This window comes from Dama dama, chromosome 23, assembly GCF_033118175.1.
Source record: "Dama dama isolate Ldn47 chromosome 23, ASM3311817v1, whole genome shotgun sequence".
Taxonomy (NCBI): Eukaryota; Metazoa; Chordata; class Mammalia; order Artiodactyla; family Cervidae; genus Dama; species Dama dama.
Genome location: NC_083703.1, coordinates 30,979,947 through 30,995,844, shown reverse-complemented (window position 1 = coordinate 30,995,844; position 15,898 = coordinate 30,979,947). Strand labels below are relative to the sequence as shown.

The window sequence follows — 15,898 nt, the reverse complement described above, 5'->3', positions numbered from 1 at the left end:
GTAACAGGATTTTGCTCCAATAAAAGAGCTTAGGGAGTATTCTCATCAAATCAGAGTATTAATACCTTTGGCACGTGGTCATGTACTTTTATGATTTCTTTGAAAAAACATGTCTCAGCAATGTATGGTAACTTTTAAAGTACCATAAAACATAAAGACATATTAAAAGCTCATGGTTCCAGGGAAGTTTTTTTAAAAAAGACAAGTTCATCTTCAGCTGATTTGTTGCTTTCAAAAACTGCCCTATTCCTGAACACCACATGAAATAAATAATGCTAAATTATTGGTGGAATCATCTTTTTCATTATCTTCTCTTCTTTTTGTCTTTTCTCTCAAACCTTTAATGATACTTTTAAGAGCTAAGAGAGACATTTGTAATGACCTAAAAGGGGTTCTGCCTCTCTGAGCCTTGGCATCTTTAAAATGATGCCAAAATGGGATGAAACCAGGGGACAGATGTCAACTCATGGGCTCAGAGGATATGAGAAAGTACCCCTTTCCATCTACTATGTGAGAATTTATTTATTTTTGGCAACAGGCTGAGTTTTTTGAGAGTTTATCCTTACCTGTTAAGTGAGAGTGGATTTATGATCCTTGTTATATAGTAAAAATCAATTTACAATTTATTTAGTCTTATCAGACTTACTTAGGAACAAAGATAAATAGACGAATGACAAAATGAGGACACACAGTGATGTCCATTGCATAGAATTGTTATGTTATCGTGTTATTGGTACTCTTTTTCACGTAAACCTCAGGAGTTAGGTGCATTGTTTAGAACAATCCTGTTGAATTCACAGAAGGTCATTTTCATTTAGTGCTAAGTTTAAGTGGGAGACAGTCGATAGGACTCTTTCCCAGTTTCTCAGAGGCCTTGACTATGAAATGAATCTTGCCTATATCATGGGATGATGTCATCATTCAAAAATATAATCTTTGTGAAAGAAGATGTTTATTTCTTTTAACAAGAAACTCTAAGTATCCTGCAAAGGTGCATCAAATGGTCTATGCAGCCCAGTGCTCTGACCCAGCTCTTCCCCATCCCTCACTAAGTTTCCACGTAGACCACCCTCTGGCTGGTCTTCAGGTGGGCCAAGCTCTTTGCATCCCTGGGCCTACGCACAGTCTTCCCTTCTTCTTGGACTGCTTTTCCTTCCTATTCCACACAGTTAGTTTCATCTTGTCCCCAGATTTCAGTTTCTAGGTCAACCTTACAGACACTTGTCTGAAGGTTACAGACACTTCATCTAAAATAAGAATCCAGTCACTCTCCATCACATCAGCATTTTTAAGATCCTCTACAGAGCATTTGTCACTTTTCCATCTTTCCTTGATTCTGTGTGTGTGTGTGTGTGTGTGTGTGTTTGTGTTTTCAACCATGCTGCATAGCAAATGGGATCTTGGTTTCCCAAACAGGGATTGAACCCGTGCCCTGTACATTGGAAGCATGGAGTTGTAACCACTAGATGGCCAGGGAAGTCCCCCCTGATTATTTCTCTGTTCAAATTGTCTATTCCCCACACTAGAGTATAAACTTTTGAAAATCAGTGTCTGGTTCACCTTTGAATCCACTGTACCTGACACATAGTATGCACTCGGTAAATATTTTTTGAATGGATGAAAGGCAACAATAATTTCCTCTTGCTAAGTCCTTCACATTTTTTGGAAAACTGAAGAAGCCCTTTGGATTGTTGCTCTTTGTACTGAATTCTCTTAACATTCTTCCTTAATGAGAAATAATGTGTCTCTGTCTGCAGACATTGCCATTGGTGCGCCTTTTGCCGGCAAGGATCAAAGAGGCAAAGTGCTCATTTACAATGGGAACAAGAATGGCTTAAACACCAAGCCTTCCCAGATTCTGCAAGGAGTGTGGGCCTCCCAGGCCGTCCCTTCTGGATTCGGCTTTACTTTAAGAGGAGATTCAGACATAGACAAGAATGATTACCCTGGTAAGTTTTTCTTTCTTTTCACATGATAAAGTCTGCTTCCTAGAAAGGGTCATTCTCTGGCCCATGCGGCGTGTTTAAGCAGCTCTCTTGTGCAGGCTAAGCTTGCCCATAGCACAGGTTCTTTGGGTACCATTCTAGAGCAACTTTCAGGAGAGTGTGAAGACAGACAAAACAAACACTCCTTTTCCTGTCAAGAGATGATGTTAAAAAAGCAAGATGGCTTTAAAAAAAACTGCATTGGACATAAAACTTATCAACTTTGTAGCAAAAATTTTTATTTGAAACCCCCGCAGTAATCTGGTCTGCATCCACCAAGACAGCTTATGTCAGAAACCTTTTTAGAGTGATTTATTTTAACCCTATAATTCCCTGTTGAGTTCATAGTTCCTATGAATTGACTTATGAACCTCAATATTTCTGTCCTAAAACTCATGGTTTGGGAGCGTAAATATTTTCCACCTATGTTTGGGGGTTGTCCAAAGATAGGCTGTTTTAAAGCAAAGCAAAAGGAACTGGTTCTTAATACAGATCGTAAACAATTCTTGATTGCCTAATTCATTGTCAGGATTCATCAGAAATCCTTATAGCACAGCAAGATAATTCATGTTTTATGCATGCTGTTAGAAAGTACGGATTTGTCTTAAAGGATTGCTTCAGTAATCAGGGTTATTAGCAGAGAACATTAGACTTCTTGGTTTTGTGGTTCAGTTTCCCCTTTTATATTGGTTATATTAAGATGGCTTCATTAATAGTTCACTGACAGTTTTGACCATTTATTGAGACCTTGTCTCTTTCCATCACTTCTATCCTCATTGAGTATTTTCCATATGTAGAGCTTTTTTCTGGTTTGGGGCAGCATTCCAAGAAACTGGTTGCTGAAATATACATCACTAATTTTAATCCTTCAACTTTCTTCTCCCCTATGGATTGGGCAGAAAGGATACTACAACAAATTCTTATAAATTTGCCAGAAATGTTTCATGTCACTAACATAAACATTGTAGTGGGCTCATAGCAGATGTAGAATTATATTGTATATGAATGTGTTCTAGCTGAGGCAATTTCAAGAGCATCTAGTGAAATTTATTTTCTTAGGTCTTATTATACTAGTCAAATCAATGATGGTTAGATTTTCTTTGGGGGAGGGGAGTCTCATATATATTTTATTTTAAATAATCCCCTAATTAGATTCCCTATGTGATTTCTTCCCAAACTATGTCATCTCTTAATTACATCTTTTTTCATCCCTCCTTAACAATCAGAAAATGGTCATTTGAGGCCATTCACTGGTCAGTAACTTTGTCCACTGAGGCTGACTCACTTTATAGCGATTAATGCTATTAATGCAGTATATTCATCTGTCTATAAGTTAATATCCTGTCCTAAGACAGGACCATTGATGCTGCTTAGGTGAATTCTTAACCTCAAGATAGTCTTGAGGGTTTCAGAATTCATCGGTACTTCTCAGTTAGTAGAACCAAGTTCTGGTCCCAGTTCTCTCTCTCAGCTATAGATAGATGGCTTGCTTATGCTTCATGATCTTGTAACATTTTCCTTCATCCTCATCCTCTTGCAAACATTGTCTCACAAAATGAATGCCATTCAAAGAAGCCTTTTTGTCTTGACACCAGATCCCCAGGGACCTAGGGAGAGGAAGGCTGCCTTATGGGCAGGGACTAGATCCTATTAGCTAGTGCAGCAGATGTGAAATTTGTAGGCATAATTCAGGAATCAGACATGGAACTTCCCTCATTTTTCTATAAGAAATGCCCTTTAACCCTCAAGCCTCCATTCCCACCATGGTATTGGAAAACCTCAATCTTGCAGTCATGTCTAGATTCAGACTTAATATCACTTGGGTAAATATATGTTTGGATTCAAGACTCTCTCTTTCCTCCCTCTGCAGCAACTCTGCCAAGGAATGGAACAGCAAAGAGGGGGAGCCTTTTGTCCAGGGGTGGAGAAAGGGGTACCTGGACCAAGGATATAACCTGTAGTTGTTGGCCTCTGGCTGAAGGATGGCTCAGTCTCTCAGTGTTTGACATGTTGCTCAAGCTTCAGTGATTAATCCAGTGGTTTACACAGTGGCCACTGCTCAAAAATTCCATGTGTCCTGGTTCCTCCTTGTCCTATTTTGGCCTCTTCTGGTTCCCCCTCAGCAGGTGCTTCTGTGCCAACATTGGGACTCATAGGTCAGTGTCTTCAGGTTTCAGAGATTGCCTTTAAGCTTATTCTTCCTTTGGCCATTGGTAATTTTCCATCCAAGCACTTGTTATTCCAGTATCTAAGAGGGCTGCAATCTTCCTGGGTTTTGCATGAGAAGTATTGTAGCAAAAACCCTCTTTTCCCCCAAAAGGTTATTGGGTGGCATGCTTTCTAGACTCTATAGTTCACTTTGCAAACTCTATGTTCTCCTTCTCCATGATCTGTCTTGTGATTTTCCAAACCAGTCAGTTTTTTCAGGAAATTATAAAGAAGTGCAGTTTTCTTTCTGGGATCTTGCTTCAAATCAAAAGAAATCTGTCTTCAGATCATTGTCCCTTCTATGAGCTTCAAAATCCATTTGACAAATTGAATTTCTTCTCCTAGGGCATATCTCCTCATACCTGCTAAGCAGTGGTTCTCAATCTTGGCTACACATTAGGATCCTCTGGGGAAATTTTAAAAATCCTTATACTCAGGTCACCCTGCAGAGCAGTTAATTCAGAGTCTCCGGGGAGTGGAACTCAGACCACGGTCATGTGTTTAAGTGACCTGGGTCTTTCTAGTGTCCAACCAGGCAGGGAACTAATGATCTTAAGCCAGATTTCCCCCACTTGAATGAACATCTGGATCACTTGGGCGTCTTGTTCAACTGCAGATCCTGATTCAGTAGGTCAAGAGGGTGGGAGAGACTCTTCATTTTCAGCACGTTCCCTGGTGACACCATCACTGCTGGTCTTCACACCACATCCTGAGTAGCAGATTCTGAAAGAGTGTGATGCCAGTTACCTGTCGTGCCTGTTACATGCGTGCATGCTATTGCCTTCATCGTGCCCAACTCTTTGTGACCCCCTGGGCCACAGCTTGCCGGGTTCCTCTATCCATGGGATTCTGCAGCTGAATGCATTGCACCCGTTCAGATGTTTTGACTTCCTGGGTCTGGAATGGGGTTCAGGGATTTATGCTTTTACCCAGGACTGTACTTTGAGAAACGCTGCTCAAGAGTGCCTGTTTCCCATGCTCACAACAGAGAGATGTGAACCCTAACCCTAACCTATTAGCTGAGCTCCAGCATTTTATTTACTTTTCACCCAGTCATCAAACCAACCTGAGGGTCTTTTCTATGGATTGCCTCTGGGTGGTGATGCGAGGGCACACCTATGCAGTCGCCTCATCTGAGGACGTTAAGGACACCCCACTGAAACTATTTCTTGCACTGCTCAATGTTTCCTGAAAGTTATCTGTGCATTTAAAACAATGCCTCACCACTTTTCATTTTAAAATATATTGTCACATTTGTTAGGAACTGACCCGCTTAACCTGGCTTAAGCCATAAAAGGAGCTGTTTATATTAAGGCTACAGAAATAACTCAAGGGAACCTAAGGACAAGGATTCTGCCCTGACGTTGGAAGGGACTGACTGGGATCCACGCCTGTCAGGACTTTCTTTCTCTGGTCTCTGTCTGCATCTGTTCTGCTCTCCAGCATACTGTATTTCTGTGAGCACCAAGTGCTGTTTTGGTGCCAGAATTTGCACGTTGCAGTTGTGCTCACCCAAAGAGACTGTCTGTAATTTACCTCAGTCCCAAGCCCTGGGGAAAGAAATCTCATAGGCTCTGAGGCAAACGGTGACGTTTTCCAAAGGAAGTCAGAGTTGACTTGGGGATTGTGCAGGCATCAAAATAGATAACCATTATGACTCCCCTATAAAGTAGAACAGAATACCCCCAAGATATCAGTGCTGTGTCAAGAAATGATGAAAGTACTTTAAAAGAAAAAAAAATATTTTTAAATGAAGGAATAAAAATTATTTTTAAACTCATCAAAAGTTTTGTATTTGTCCCTTTAGTTCAAGGTCTAAAAGGAAAATAAGTGAGAAATTCTGTCATTCATTTAGAAAATATCTAGTAGTGTTTATTACCGGCTAGACACTGTGCTCTGGGGATTTGGGGGAGGGGTACTGTGCAAGGAAGACAGACAGTTAATTATAACTAAGTGGTAGCTTAGCTGGTAATGAATCCACCTGCAATGCAGGAGACCCCAGTTTGATTCCTGGGTCAGGAAGATCGACTGGAGAGGGGATAGGTTACCCACTCCAGTATTCTTGGGCTTCCCTTGTGGCTCAGCTGATAAAGAATTAGCCTTCAATGTGGGAGACCTGGGTTCAATCCCTGGGTTGGGAAGATCCCCTGGAGAAGGAAAAGGCTACTCACTCCAGTATTCTGGCCTGGAGAATTTCATGGAGCGTACAATCCATGGAGTCACAAAAGACTCAGACATGACTGAGCGACTTTCACTCACTCACTCACTCACTCACTCACTCACATGGCTGTTTCATCCTCCAGGCTGATTAAAAATCAGATCTCTTAGTACCTTGAAATAATCAAAAGCATAGACATGCAAAGGTGGTTTCATTGACATCTGTCTGCAGGTTATAGATATTCCGTGTTTGGGCAGGACCAGACACTTAGTCTTCTTGTCTTGGGGAAATAAAGAATGCTGGCAAAAATCAGGCATGGGCCATTTATGTTGCTAACATTATTATAATTACAGCCAGTGTTACTCCTGATAATTAAGAGCCCAAACTATGCCAGCCACTGCATAGATAAATATATTTCATATATTAAGATAAATATAGTTCATATTCCTTGGAATATTATTTCTGAATCTCTCTCCTCTGTATACCTGGGTTCAGTCTTTGAGTTGGGAAGATCCCCTGGAGAAGGGAACAGTTACCCACTCCAGTATTCTTGTCTGGAAAATCCCATGGACAGAGGAGCCTGGCAGGCTACAGTCCATGGGGTTGCAAACAGTCAAACACGACTGAGTGACTTTCACTTTCACTTTCCCACTTATATGTGTATATACATATGTGTGTGTGTATGTGTGTACACACATATAGCAGGAGAGTACATGGAGTAAAGTTGGATGACACTACTTGTTTTGGGGAAACATCAAGCCAATATCAATACAACAATGTTAAAACTGGCAAAATGGCTGTGAAGGGGAAGAGAAATCAGACTGTCTGGGTTCAGATTCCCATGTGTCGCTGATACATTGTGTGATAATGGACAAGTTAATTGATTTCTCTGAGCTTCCATTTCCTGGAAGTGCTCAGTCACTTGGTTGAGTCTCTGACTCTTTGTGACCCCATGGACTATAGTAGCCCACCAGGCTCCTCTGTCCCTGGTATTTTCCAGGCAAGAATACTGGAGTGGGTTGCCATTTCCTTCTCCAGGGGATCTTCCTGACCAAGGGACAGAACCCGCTTCTCCTGAATTGCAGGCAGATTCTTTACCACCGTGCCACCTGGGAAGCCTCCTTATCTAGTATCATGGGGCCAATAATACCGATTTCACTGGGCTGTGTGTGCTATCACTTTCTAGGATGGGAGAGGAATTTTATAACATATTGTAAAATGGCTTAGAGTAGGAACGATGACTCGTCTGACTGTCATAAACAGAGTCAAAGCTACTGTACTTCCAGACATGTTGGACCACATAAGACACTGAAAAACTCCATTCTAGGAATCTAGAGATGGACAGTATAGGTTTAAAACTTGATTCTGCTATCTTCTAGCTATATAAGAATAAGACAATTCCTTAACCTCTCTGAACTTGAATTTCCTTATCTGTAAACTCAAACAGTAGTATGTTGATATAAGGATGAAATGAGATCATCTATGGCAAATAGATGGGGAAACAGTGGCTGACTTTATTTTTTTGGGCTCCAAAATCACTGCAGATGGTAATTGCAGCCATGAAATTAAAAGATGCTTACTCCTTGGAAGGAAAATTATGACCAACCTAGACAGCATATTAAAAACAGAGACATTACTTTGCCAACAAAGGTCCATCTAGTCAAGGCTATGGTTTTTCCAGTAGTCATGTAGGGATGTGAGAGGTGGACTATAAAGAAAGCTGAGCACTGAAGAATTGATGCTTTTGAACTGTGGTGTTAAGAAGGCTCTTGAGAGTCACTTGGACTGCAAGAAGATCCAACCAATCCATCCTAAAGGAGATCAATCCTGGGTTTTCATTGGAAGGACTGATGCTGAAGCTGAAATTCCATACTTTGGCCACCTGATGCGAAGGGCTGACTCATTTGAAAAGACCCTGATGCTGGGAAAGATTGAGGGCAGGAGGAGAAGGGGATGACACAGGATGAGATGGTTGGATGGCATCACCGACTCAATGGACATGAGTTTGGGTAAACTCTGGGAGTTGGTGATGGACAGGGAGGGCTGGCATGCTGTAGTCCATGGGGTTGCAAAGAGTCAGACACGACTGAGCGACTGAGCTGAACTGATGTAATATTAAATGAAGTTTAAATTACTCTGAGATTATATAGAGCACAGTTTAATAAACAGTAGCTTTCAATCATGTCTTTAAAACAAGACAATATTTTGGATATATTCTTTTTCTTTTTTTTTAATTAATTTTTACTGGAATATAGTTGCTTTACAATGTTATGTTAGTTTCTGCTCTACAGCAAAGTGAATCAGTCACACGTGTACATACATCCCCCCTTTTTTGGATTTCCTTCCCATTTAGGCCACCACAGAGCACTGAGTAGGGTTCCCTGTGCCATACAGTAGCTGCTCGTTCGTAATCTGTTTTATATGTGTTAATAGTATCAGTAGTGGATAAATGTCAGTCCCAATCTCCCAATTCATCCCACTCCCCTGGAGGTAGTCTTTTTCTTACACACATTAGCTGATATTATTTTCTTTTGCTTATTCAATGTCCATGGTCCCCAGTCTTAATTTGCACTACTTCATTTGCTTCCCGTGCCCCTGACAAACAGGAATGTGAGAACAAGAACATAGTTGTTGGGACTCTGCCAAGTTGAGAACCATATATCAAATTCCTGTTACGCCAGTGTTATGTGGCAGACTGGATGGGAGGGGAGTTTGTGGGAGAATGCATACATACCTATGTATGGCCGAGTCACTCTGCTGTCCACCTAAACTATTACAACATTGTTAATTGGCCGTGTGCATGCGTGCTAAGTTGCTGCTGTTGTGTCTAACTCTGTGCGACCCTATGGACTGTAGCCTGCCAGGCTCCTCTGTCCATGGAATTCTCCAGACAAGAATACTGGAGTGGGTTGCCATGCCCTCCTCCAGGGGATCTTCCCAGCATAGGGATCGAACCCACCTCTCTTATATATCCAGCATTGGCAATATCAATTGGGGTTGAACTGGGGTGATGATAGTGGCAACTAAAAGGAAGGAACTGAGGAAATCATATAAATAGAAAATGGGCAAGACTTGGTAAAGACTGGCTCTGATGGAACATAGAGGAGGTGAGGGTGAATAAGCAGTGATGTTAAAGATGATTCTAGGGACTTCCCTGCTGGTCCAGTGGCTAAGAATGTGCTCCCAAAGCAGGCGTCCTGGTTTCAATCCCTGGTTGGGGAACTAGATCCCACATGCAGCAGCTGAGTTCACGTGCTGCAACTAAAGATCCCACATGACACAAGTAAGACCCAGCACAGCCAGATAAATAAATAAATATATTTCTAAAAAGATGACTGTGGAATTTTGATCCAGTGTACCTGGGAAAAGTAGAGTGTAATAAACCAGCCTGGGGAGATTCAGCTACAGAGACATAGAAGTTCTACTCTAGAAATATTTGGAATAATCTTCCTAACATCTTGCTTAACCACGCAGTATTTTTTTTAGATGTCTTCCAATAAATATTGTCATCACATACATACATAAATAGTAGTCCTAAGTGCTTTCATTTCTGGCACCTGAATTCTTTTTTTGGAAAAAGAAAATGCAAATATATTCAGGTATCTATGTTGGTGCTTTTTGGAAAACTTGAGTTGACCAGAGGAGTATCTTGTATACATTATTTGAATGATAGCATTTCAGAGAAGAAATAGCTGTGGTGGTGAAGAATCTCTAAAATTCAGTGATCTGGTCTAATCCCATTAAACTTGATTGTATAACAAGGCCATCTAGTAGATGCACAGTCCAGACGTTGTAGGGTGGAAAAGGTTTGTTGAGAAATAGAAATCTTACCGGCAATAAAAACTGAAGGTAAACGTGGGCTGAGTGCCAAGACTATCATTGTCTTGCTCTGGCCCCTAATACACATGATTATATCATGGAGCCATCTCAGACAACTATACCAAATGACATAAAATGACCTATCATATTTCATATTTTAATCAATGCTGTGTGTGTGTGTGTGTGTGCATGCGTGTGTGTATGTGAATGTGAGCAAACACCCAAGCAAGAACTTACATGCAAGAAGAAATGAAAGGGTGGCTTTAACCAAAGGGAATAATGAATTTTAATCAACCCTGAGCTCCTTGAAATTGATTTGTAGTTTGAACTAAATTCAAAGCTTACAAAGTTTATTTTTACTTCTCAAAGTGCTACTCAAGGTTTTATGAAGAGCAAAACATTATGTTCTTCTTGAGCAAGATTTTCCTAATTTCATTATAAATATATTAGACATTAGAATATTATGTTTCTGGTAAAATATCTTATGAATTTAGATTAAATTGAATTAATTAAATAAAGTGAAAGTTCTTGAATTTCAATCCAGCAGTGTCATAAAGTAGATGTAAAAATGAATAGACAGATGAAAGTCTTGAGTTCCAGAATGAAGACTTTAGTAATTTAGTGCCTCTGGGTCTTACTCTCCACACCAGAAAGTGATGTGGAACTGTGGAATGCTTATCCAAGGGTCTTTTTAAACTCTAAAATCTGATTCTGTAATCCAAGGGCTAGACTTACTGACTTCCAGATTTCTGTGTAATATTGAGTAGATTATTAAGGACCCATCTTTGAAAAAAAATCATTTAATAAAATCATACAAGATTTTTCCTTAACTTTTTCTTGAAAATAATTTTTGATTGGCAGACAAGTTGAAAAAATAGTACAGCCTCCCTTAATATTAGCATCTTGTATGACTATCAAGATGTGATCACCTAGAGCCAAACATCAAGGAGCCTTTTGGGTTACAGTCCATGGGGTCACAAAGAATTGAACACAACTGAAGTGACTTAGGACACACATAACTATAGTTGACACTTTTGAAAAGTATGACTAGACATTTTGAAGAATGTCCTTGAATTTAAGTTTGCTCATGATTAGATTGAGGTTCTGTATTTTTAGCAAATGTGCGTGTGCGTGTCTGTGTGTGTGCATGCTCAGTCATGTCCTACTCTTTGCAACCCCGTGGACTGTAGCCCACCAGGTGCCTCTGTCCATGGAATTTTCTGTAAGAATACTGGAGTGGGCTGCCATTTCCTCCTCCAGGGGATCTTGCTGACCTAGAGATAGAACCCATGTCTCTTGCATTTCCTGCATTGGCAGGCGGATTCTTCCCCACTGAACCACCTGGGAAGCCCATTTTTGGCAAGAATACCACAAAAATGCGATGCCCTTCCCAGTGTATCCCAGCAGAAGGCACGTGATGTCTGTTGTCCTTTTGCACTCTGATCACTTGTTTGCAGTGATGTCTATCAACCAGGTTTCCCAGTGTAAAGTTACTATTTTTCCCTTTGCATAATAATTACTTTTGGAGAAATACCATGAGACTATGCAAATATTCTATTTCTCCTCATACATTTGCCTGCTAATCTTAGCATCCATTGTTGATGCTTGCCTACAACCATTACTATTATTGCATTGTGACTTTCTGTTTCCATCATACCTTCTACACTTATTAATTGAAATTCTAATATAATAATAAGACATCTCTTTCTTTTATGTATTTATTCAATTTTTAAAAATATCTGTGTTAACTTGTATATATTTTATTTCATGGGCTATAATCCATTACTATATTTATTTTTGTTGCTTGAATTGTCCTATATTTGGCCATTGCTAATTCCGTCCAGTTGGTTCCTGTGTTTTTCACCATTCGCCATTCTTTTATGAGCATCTTCCTTACTTTCTAACATAAGATACTGCAAGCTCATTTTAATTTGCCCTGGAATCAACCATTCTTCAAAGAGCTCTAGTTCTTTTTATTGAAGAATGGTATCTAGAAACCAAGGTCTGGATACTAGGTGTTTTTATGGCTTAGGTTGTCAGGATAAGACTTGTAATGCACTGAATTCTATAGATTGCTGTATTCCCGTACATTATACTAAATTTCAAACCATGAATATTAACTTGAAATCAACAACTTACATTTTTATTTTTCAGCCTGTATCTTGTAAGTTAGCATTTTTGCATTTGTCAACAACAGGTTATTTTGGCAATGTTAATATTATTCAGCTAATGTTGAGAACAGCTACTAGTTTTCTTCATTTTAAATATGATAATAGAATATTTTCTGATTATATGGTGGCTCAGAGGTAAAGAATCCATCTGCTAATACAGAGACACAAAAGCCACAGGTTTTTTCATATTGCTTTTTAGTATGTTCTGTAATTCTTTTGATAGTCAGGCATGATGTACTGGGTAAAAGGAACTGCTGTAAATAGACCTATAGTAATATGGCAGTAGGTGTTGGCTGGGAGTTGGGGCAGGTAGATGTTTTATGGTGTATGATTAGATCTCAGTCTTTTTTCCTGTATCATTTTTTACTAAAGTTTTTCAAAATAATTTGTATATGTTAGAATACTTTATTATTATTTTTTATTGGGGTATAATTGTTTTAAAATGCTGTGCTAGTTTCTGCTGCCCAATGAAGTGCACCAGCTATATGTATATATACTTACATCTCATCCCTCTTGGACTTCCTCCCACCCATCCCTCATCCAGCCCCTCTAGGTCAGCACAGAGTGCTGAGCTGAGCTCCCTGCACCATACGGCAGATTCCCACGAGCTGTCTGAGCTCTCAGTCTTTTAGTGAGCCTGTTCTTCTGGACTATGAGCTTCACATATTCTTCTGAGTTGGGACAGGATGGCTAGAGTGGGCTGAGGTTGGGTATTTTTCCTTCCTCCAGGTTAGACTCTAATAACAACCCAGTTATCTCTGGTTGACTATCTTCTCCTGAGGGCAGACCTTGTTAGGGAGAACAGAGTGCTCTGGTATATTTCTGATTGGCTTCTTCTCTCCTCCGGGCTGCCAGAGGCAGGAGAAAACTGTTTTCTGATGTTCACTGTGGAGATCACAGAGGGAAAAACTCACAAACATGGCCCTGCCCCCACCCCTGAGTGACTGGATCTCTGGAGGGTTTAATTGTCAGTGTGGTCCACGCTGAGCTGCCTGCACTTCACCGATGCAGTCTGGGTTTCCATGCCCCCTGCTCTGGTTCCCGGGGAGGCTGCTGCTCTGAGGAGTTGTGTTTCTCCGCATTTGCCTGAGAGTTTGTCCAACGTGGGGCCAGCACTGTGCCCTGTGACCTCACTGCTCTTATGGATCTAAGGAGAGTTGTTGATTTTTCAGTTTGTTCAGCATTTTACTTGCTCGGATGAAACGGCAACTTCCAGACTTTTTACATACTAGACCAGAAACCAGAAGTCAGAGAGTTTAAATCCCAACTAACTACTTTCCAAGCTTTCAACTGTAGGAGCTGGCTTCTTTCTGAAACCCAAGGCACTATTAATAAGCAGGATATCATGTATCCTTGATCTTTGTTGTTAGTGTTTAGTTAATAAAAACTCTGTGGCCAGCCATGGCTCCTTTTTTTTTTTTTTTTTTTTTAAGAGGGGTGGGGTGAGTGGGAGGAAGTTCTTCTGTACTCAGAATCTCTCCTTATTTCTGACCTCCCAGTGTGTGTTCTTCATATAAGTCATTTTAAAATTTATGAATATACGATTTAAAAACTGTAGTTTAGTGTCATTTACTGAAGCATCCCTTCTATCTTTGCACGCCCTGGACATCTTCCCGGGAGTTCACGTCCCACTTAGGAACCCAGTTCAAATGTCACTTCCTCGGAAACCCTCTCCTGACCCTTGTCCTTCCTCTAAAAACACTTCTCTCAGATTGAAATGACACATTTTTTGTGGTCTTTTGATAAATGCCTCTTTTGCCCCTTGAGACTGGACACTTTATTAGTTGAAGGCAAGCCGTGGACTTAATTTTTCTTGTTACAGATGCCTAGTGCCCCGAGCAGTGGCTGGTACTGGAGGCAGCTAGTAAATGTTTATTGAATGAATGAATGAATAAGTGAATGAATAAACCCATTTCCTCACAGCCACATACGTTGGCATATAAACTCTTCCCTCATCTCTTTACCTGGCAACTATCTTACAACTTTGAGTCCAGTGAGCTGTCTTATTCTTGTGTAAGATAAGAATAGATGTGGATAGAAAGACAATTACCATATGATATCACTTACATGTGGAATCTGAACTATGACACAAATGAAGCTATCTATGAAACAGAAACAGACTCACAGAGACAGAGGACAGAGTTGTGTTCACAAGGGGGAGAGGGATGGGGAAGGTATGGATTGGAAGTTTGGGATTAGCAGATGCAAGCTATTATATACAGGATGGGTAAACAATAAGGGGTTTAGTGTACAACACAGGGAACGACATTCAGTATCCTGTGATTAAACCATAATAGGAAAGAATATGAAAAAGGAATGTTTATGTCTATATAACTAAATCTCTTCGTTGGGCTTCCCAGGTGGCTCAGTGATAAAGAATCCACCTTCCAATGCAGGATACTTGGGTCCAGTCCCTTAGTTGGGAAGATCCCCTGGAGAAGGAAATGGCAACCCACTCCAGTATTCTTGCCTGGGAAATCCCATGAACAGAGGAACCTGGTGGGCTACAATCCATGGGGTCGCAAATGAGTCTGACATGACTTAGCAACAAACAACAGAAATTAATGCAACATTGTTAATCAGCTATACTTCAATAAAGTAAGTTTTAAAAAATAGACATGGAAGTCAAGACAGTGATGATCCTTTAAATAAACTTGGGTTTCTTCTCCTGGGACTATGGGAAGCGCCACTCAAGATGGTGCACTTATTCTTGGCAAGCAGAACCCTTGACCTTAATTCTATAAGCACTGGGCATTTAAATGCCAGATTTCTAGATCAAGAGAACCAGTATCCAGATTGATAGAAATAGCACCAATAGCATATGGGACATATGGGACATAGCACATTCTCATTTCTTCTCTCATCATTTTCAGCTCTGTAACCCTGCACGTAACACTTATATCTCTGAACTTAGCGTCTCTGGCCGTAAAAGGAGGGTCATCAGAGCAATGCCCTATGGCTCAAGATTGTTATGGAGACAACTTGCAAACCATAAAGAACTCTAGACAGTCAATATATGTTATTTCTTAACCTCACCCCCTAAAAGGAGGTGAGAGGGACTCGAAAGAAGCTCTAATGCTTTGCACCAGACCTATGCCTTAAGGCAATGACTCAGGTAACATTCCCAGATGTTCCTTCCTATGAGAAGAGGGCGAGTGACTTCCAGGATAACTAACACAGCAGCAAAGTCCTCTTTAGTATTTCCAATCTCCAAGCCCTGTTCATGTGACACTCTCCTTTCTGTATATGGCCATCATCTTTTATTTTTTGCTCACATTTCCCTGGGGTGACATTAGTAATAGCCACTTGCCTAAAAATGACCAACCCTAATAGAAATTCATGAGAGCTTGAGTGTACAACAGAATGTGTGGGGTCTGGCCAGCATTCTGGCTAAACTGTGATTAGGTGAAGCTCATTTGAGGGGTGCTCAGCCCCTCCCATCTCCAGCTTTCTTTTCTTTCTATCCTTGACAGCTCCTCTACATCAGCTGCAGAAGCTGACACTATTTCCTCTTCTCAAATGTGCAGTGGAGAAGGATCTAATGTCCTTGTTCCCAT

The 15,898-nt window shown here is 40.5% G+C and overlaps 1 protein-coding gene across 1 annotated transcript in view; it reads left to right on the top strand.

Moving 5' to 3' along the window:
- Positions 1-15,898, top strand: part of ITGA8 (integrin subunit alpha 8) — a 188,074-nt gene that overhangs the window by 56,769 nt on the left and 115,407 nt on the right. Inside the window, exon 13 of the mRNA XM_061126283.1 lies at positions 1,758-1,949. Within this exon, the coding sequence (XP_060982266.1) occupies positions 1,758-1,949 (192 nt within the window). The remainder of the gene's footprint in view (positions 1-1,757; positions 1,950-15,898) is intronic.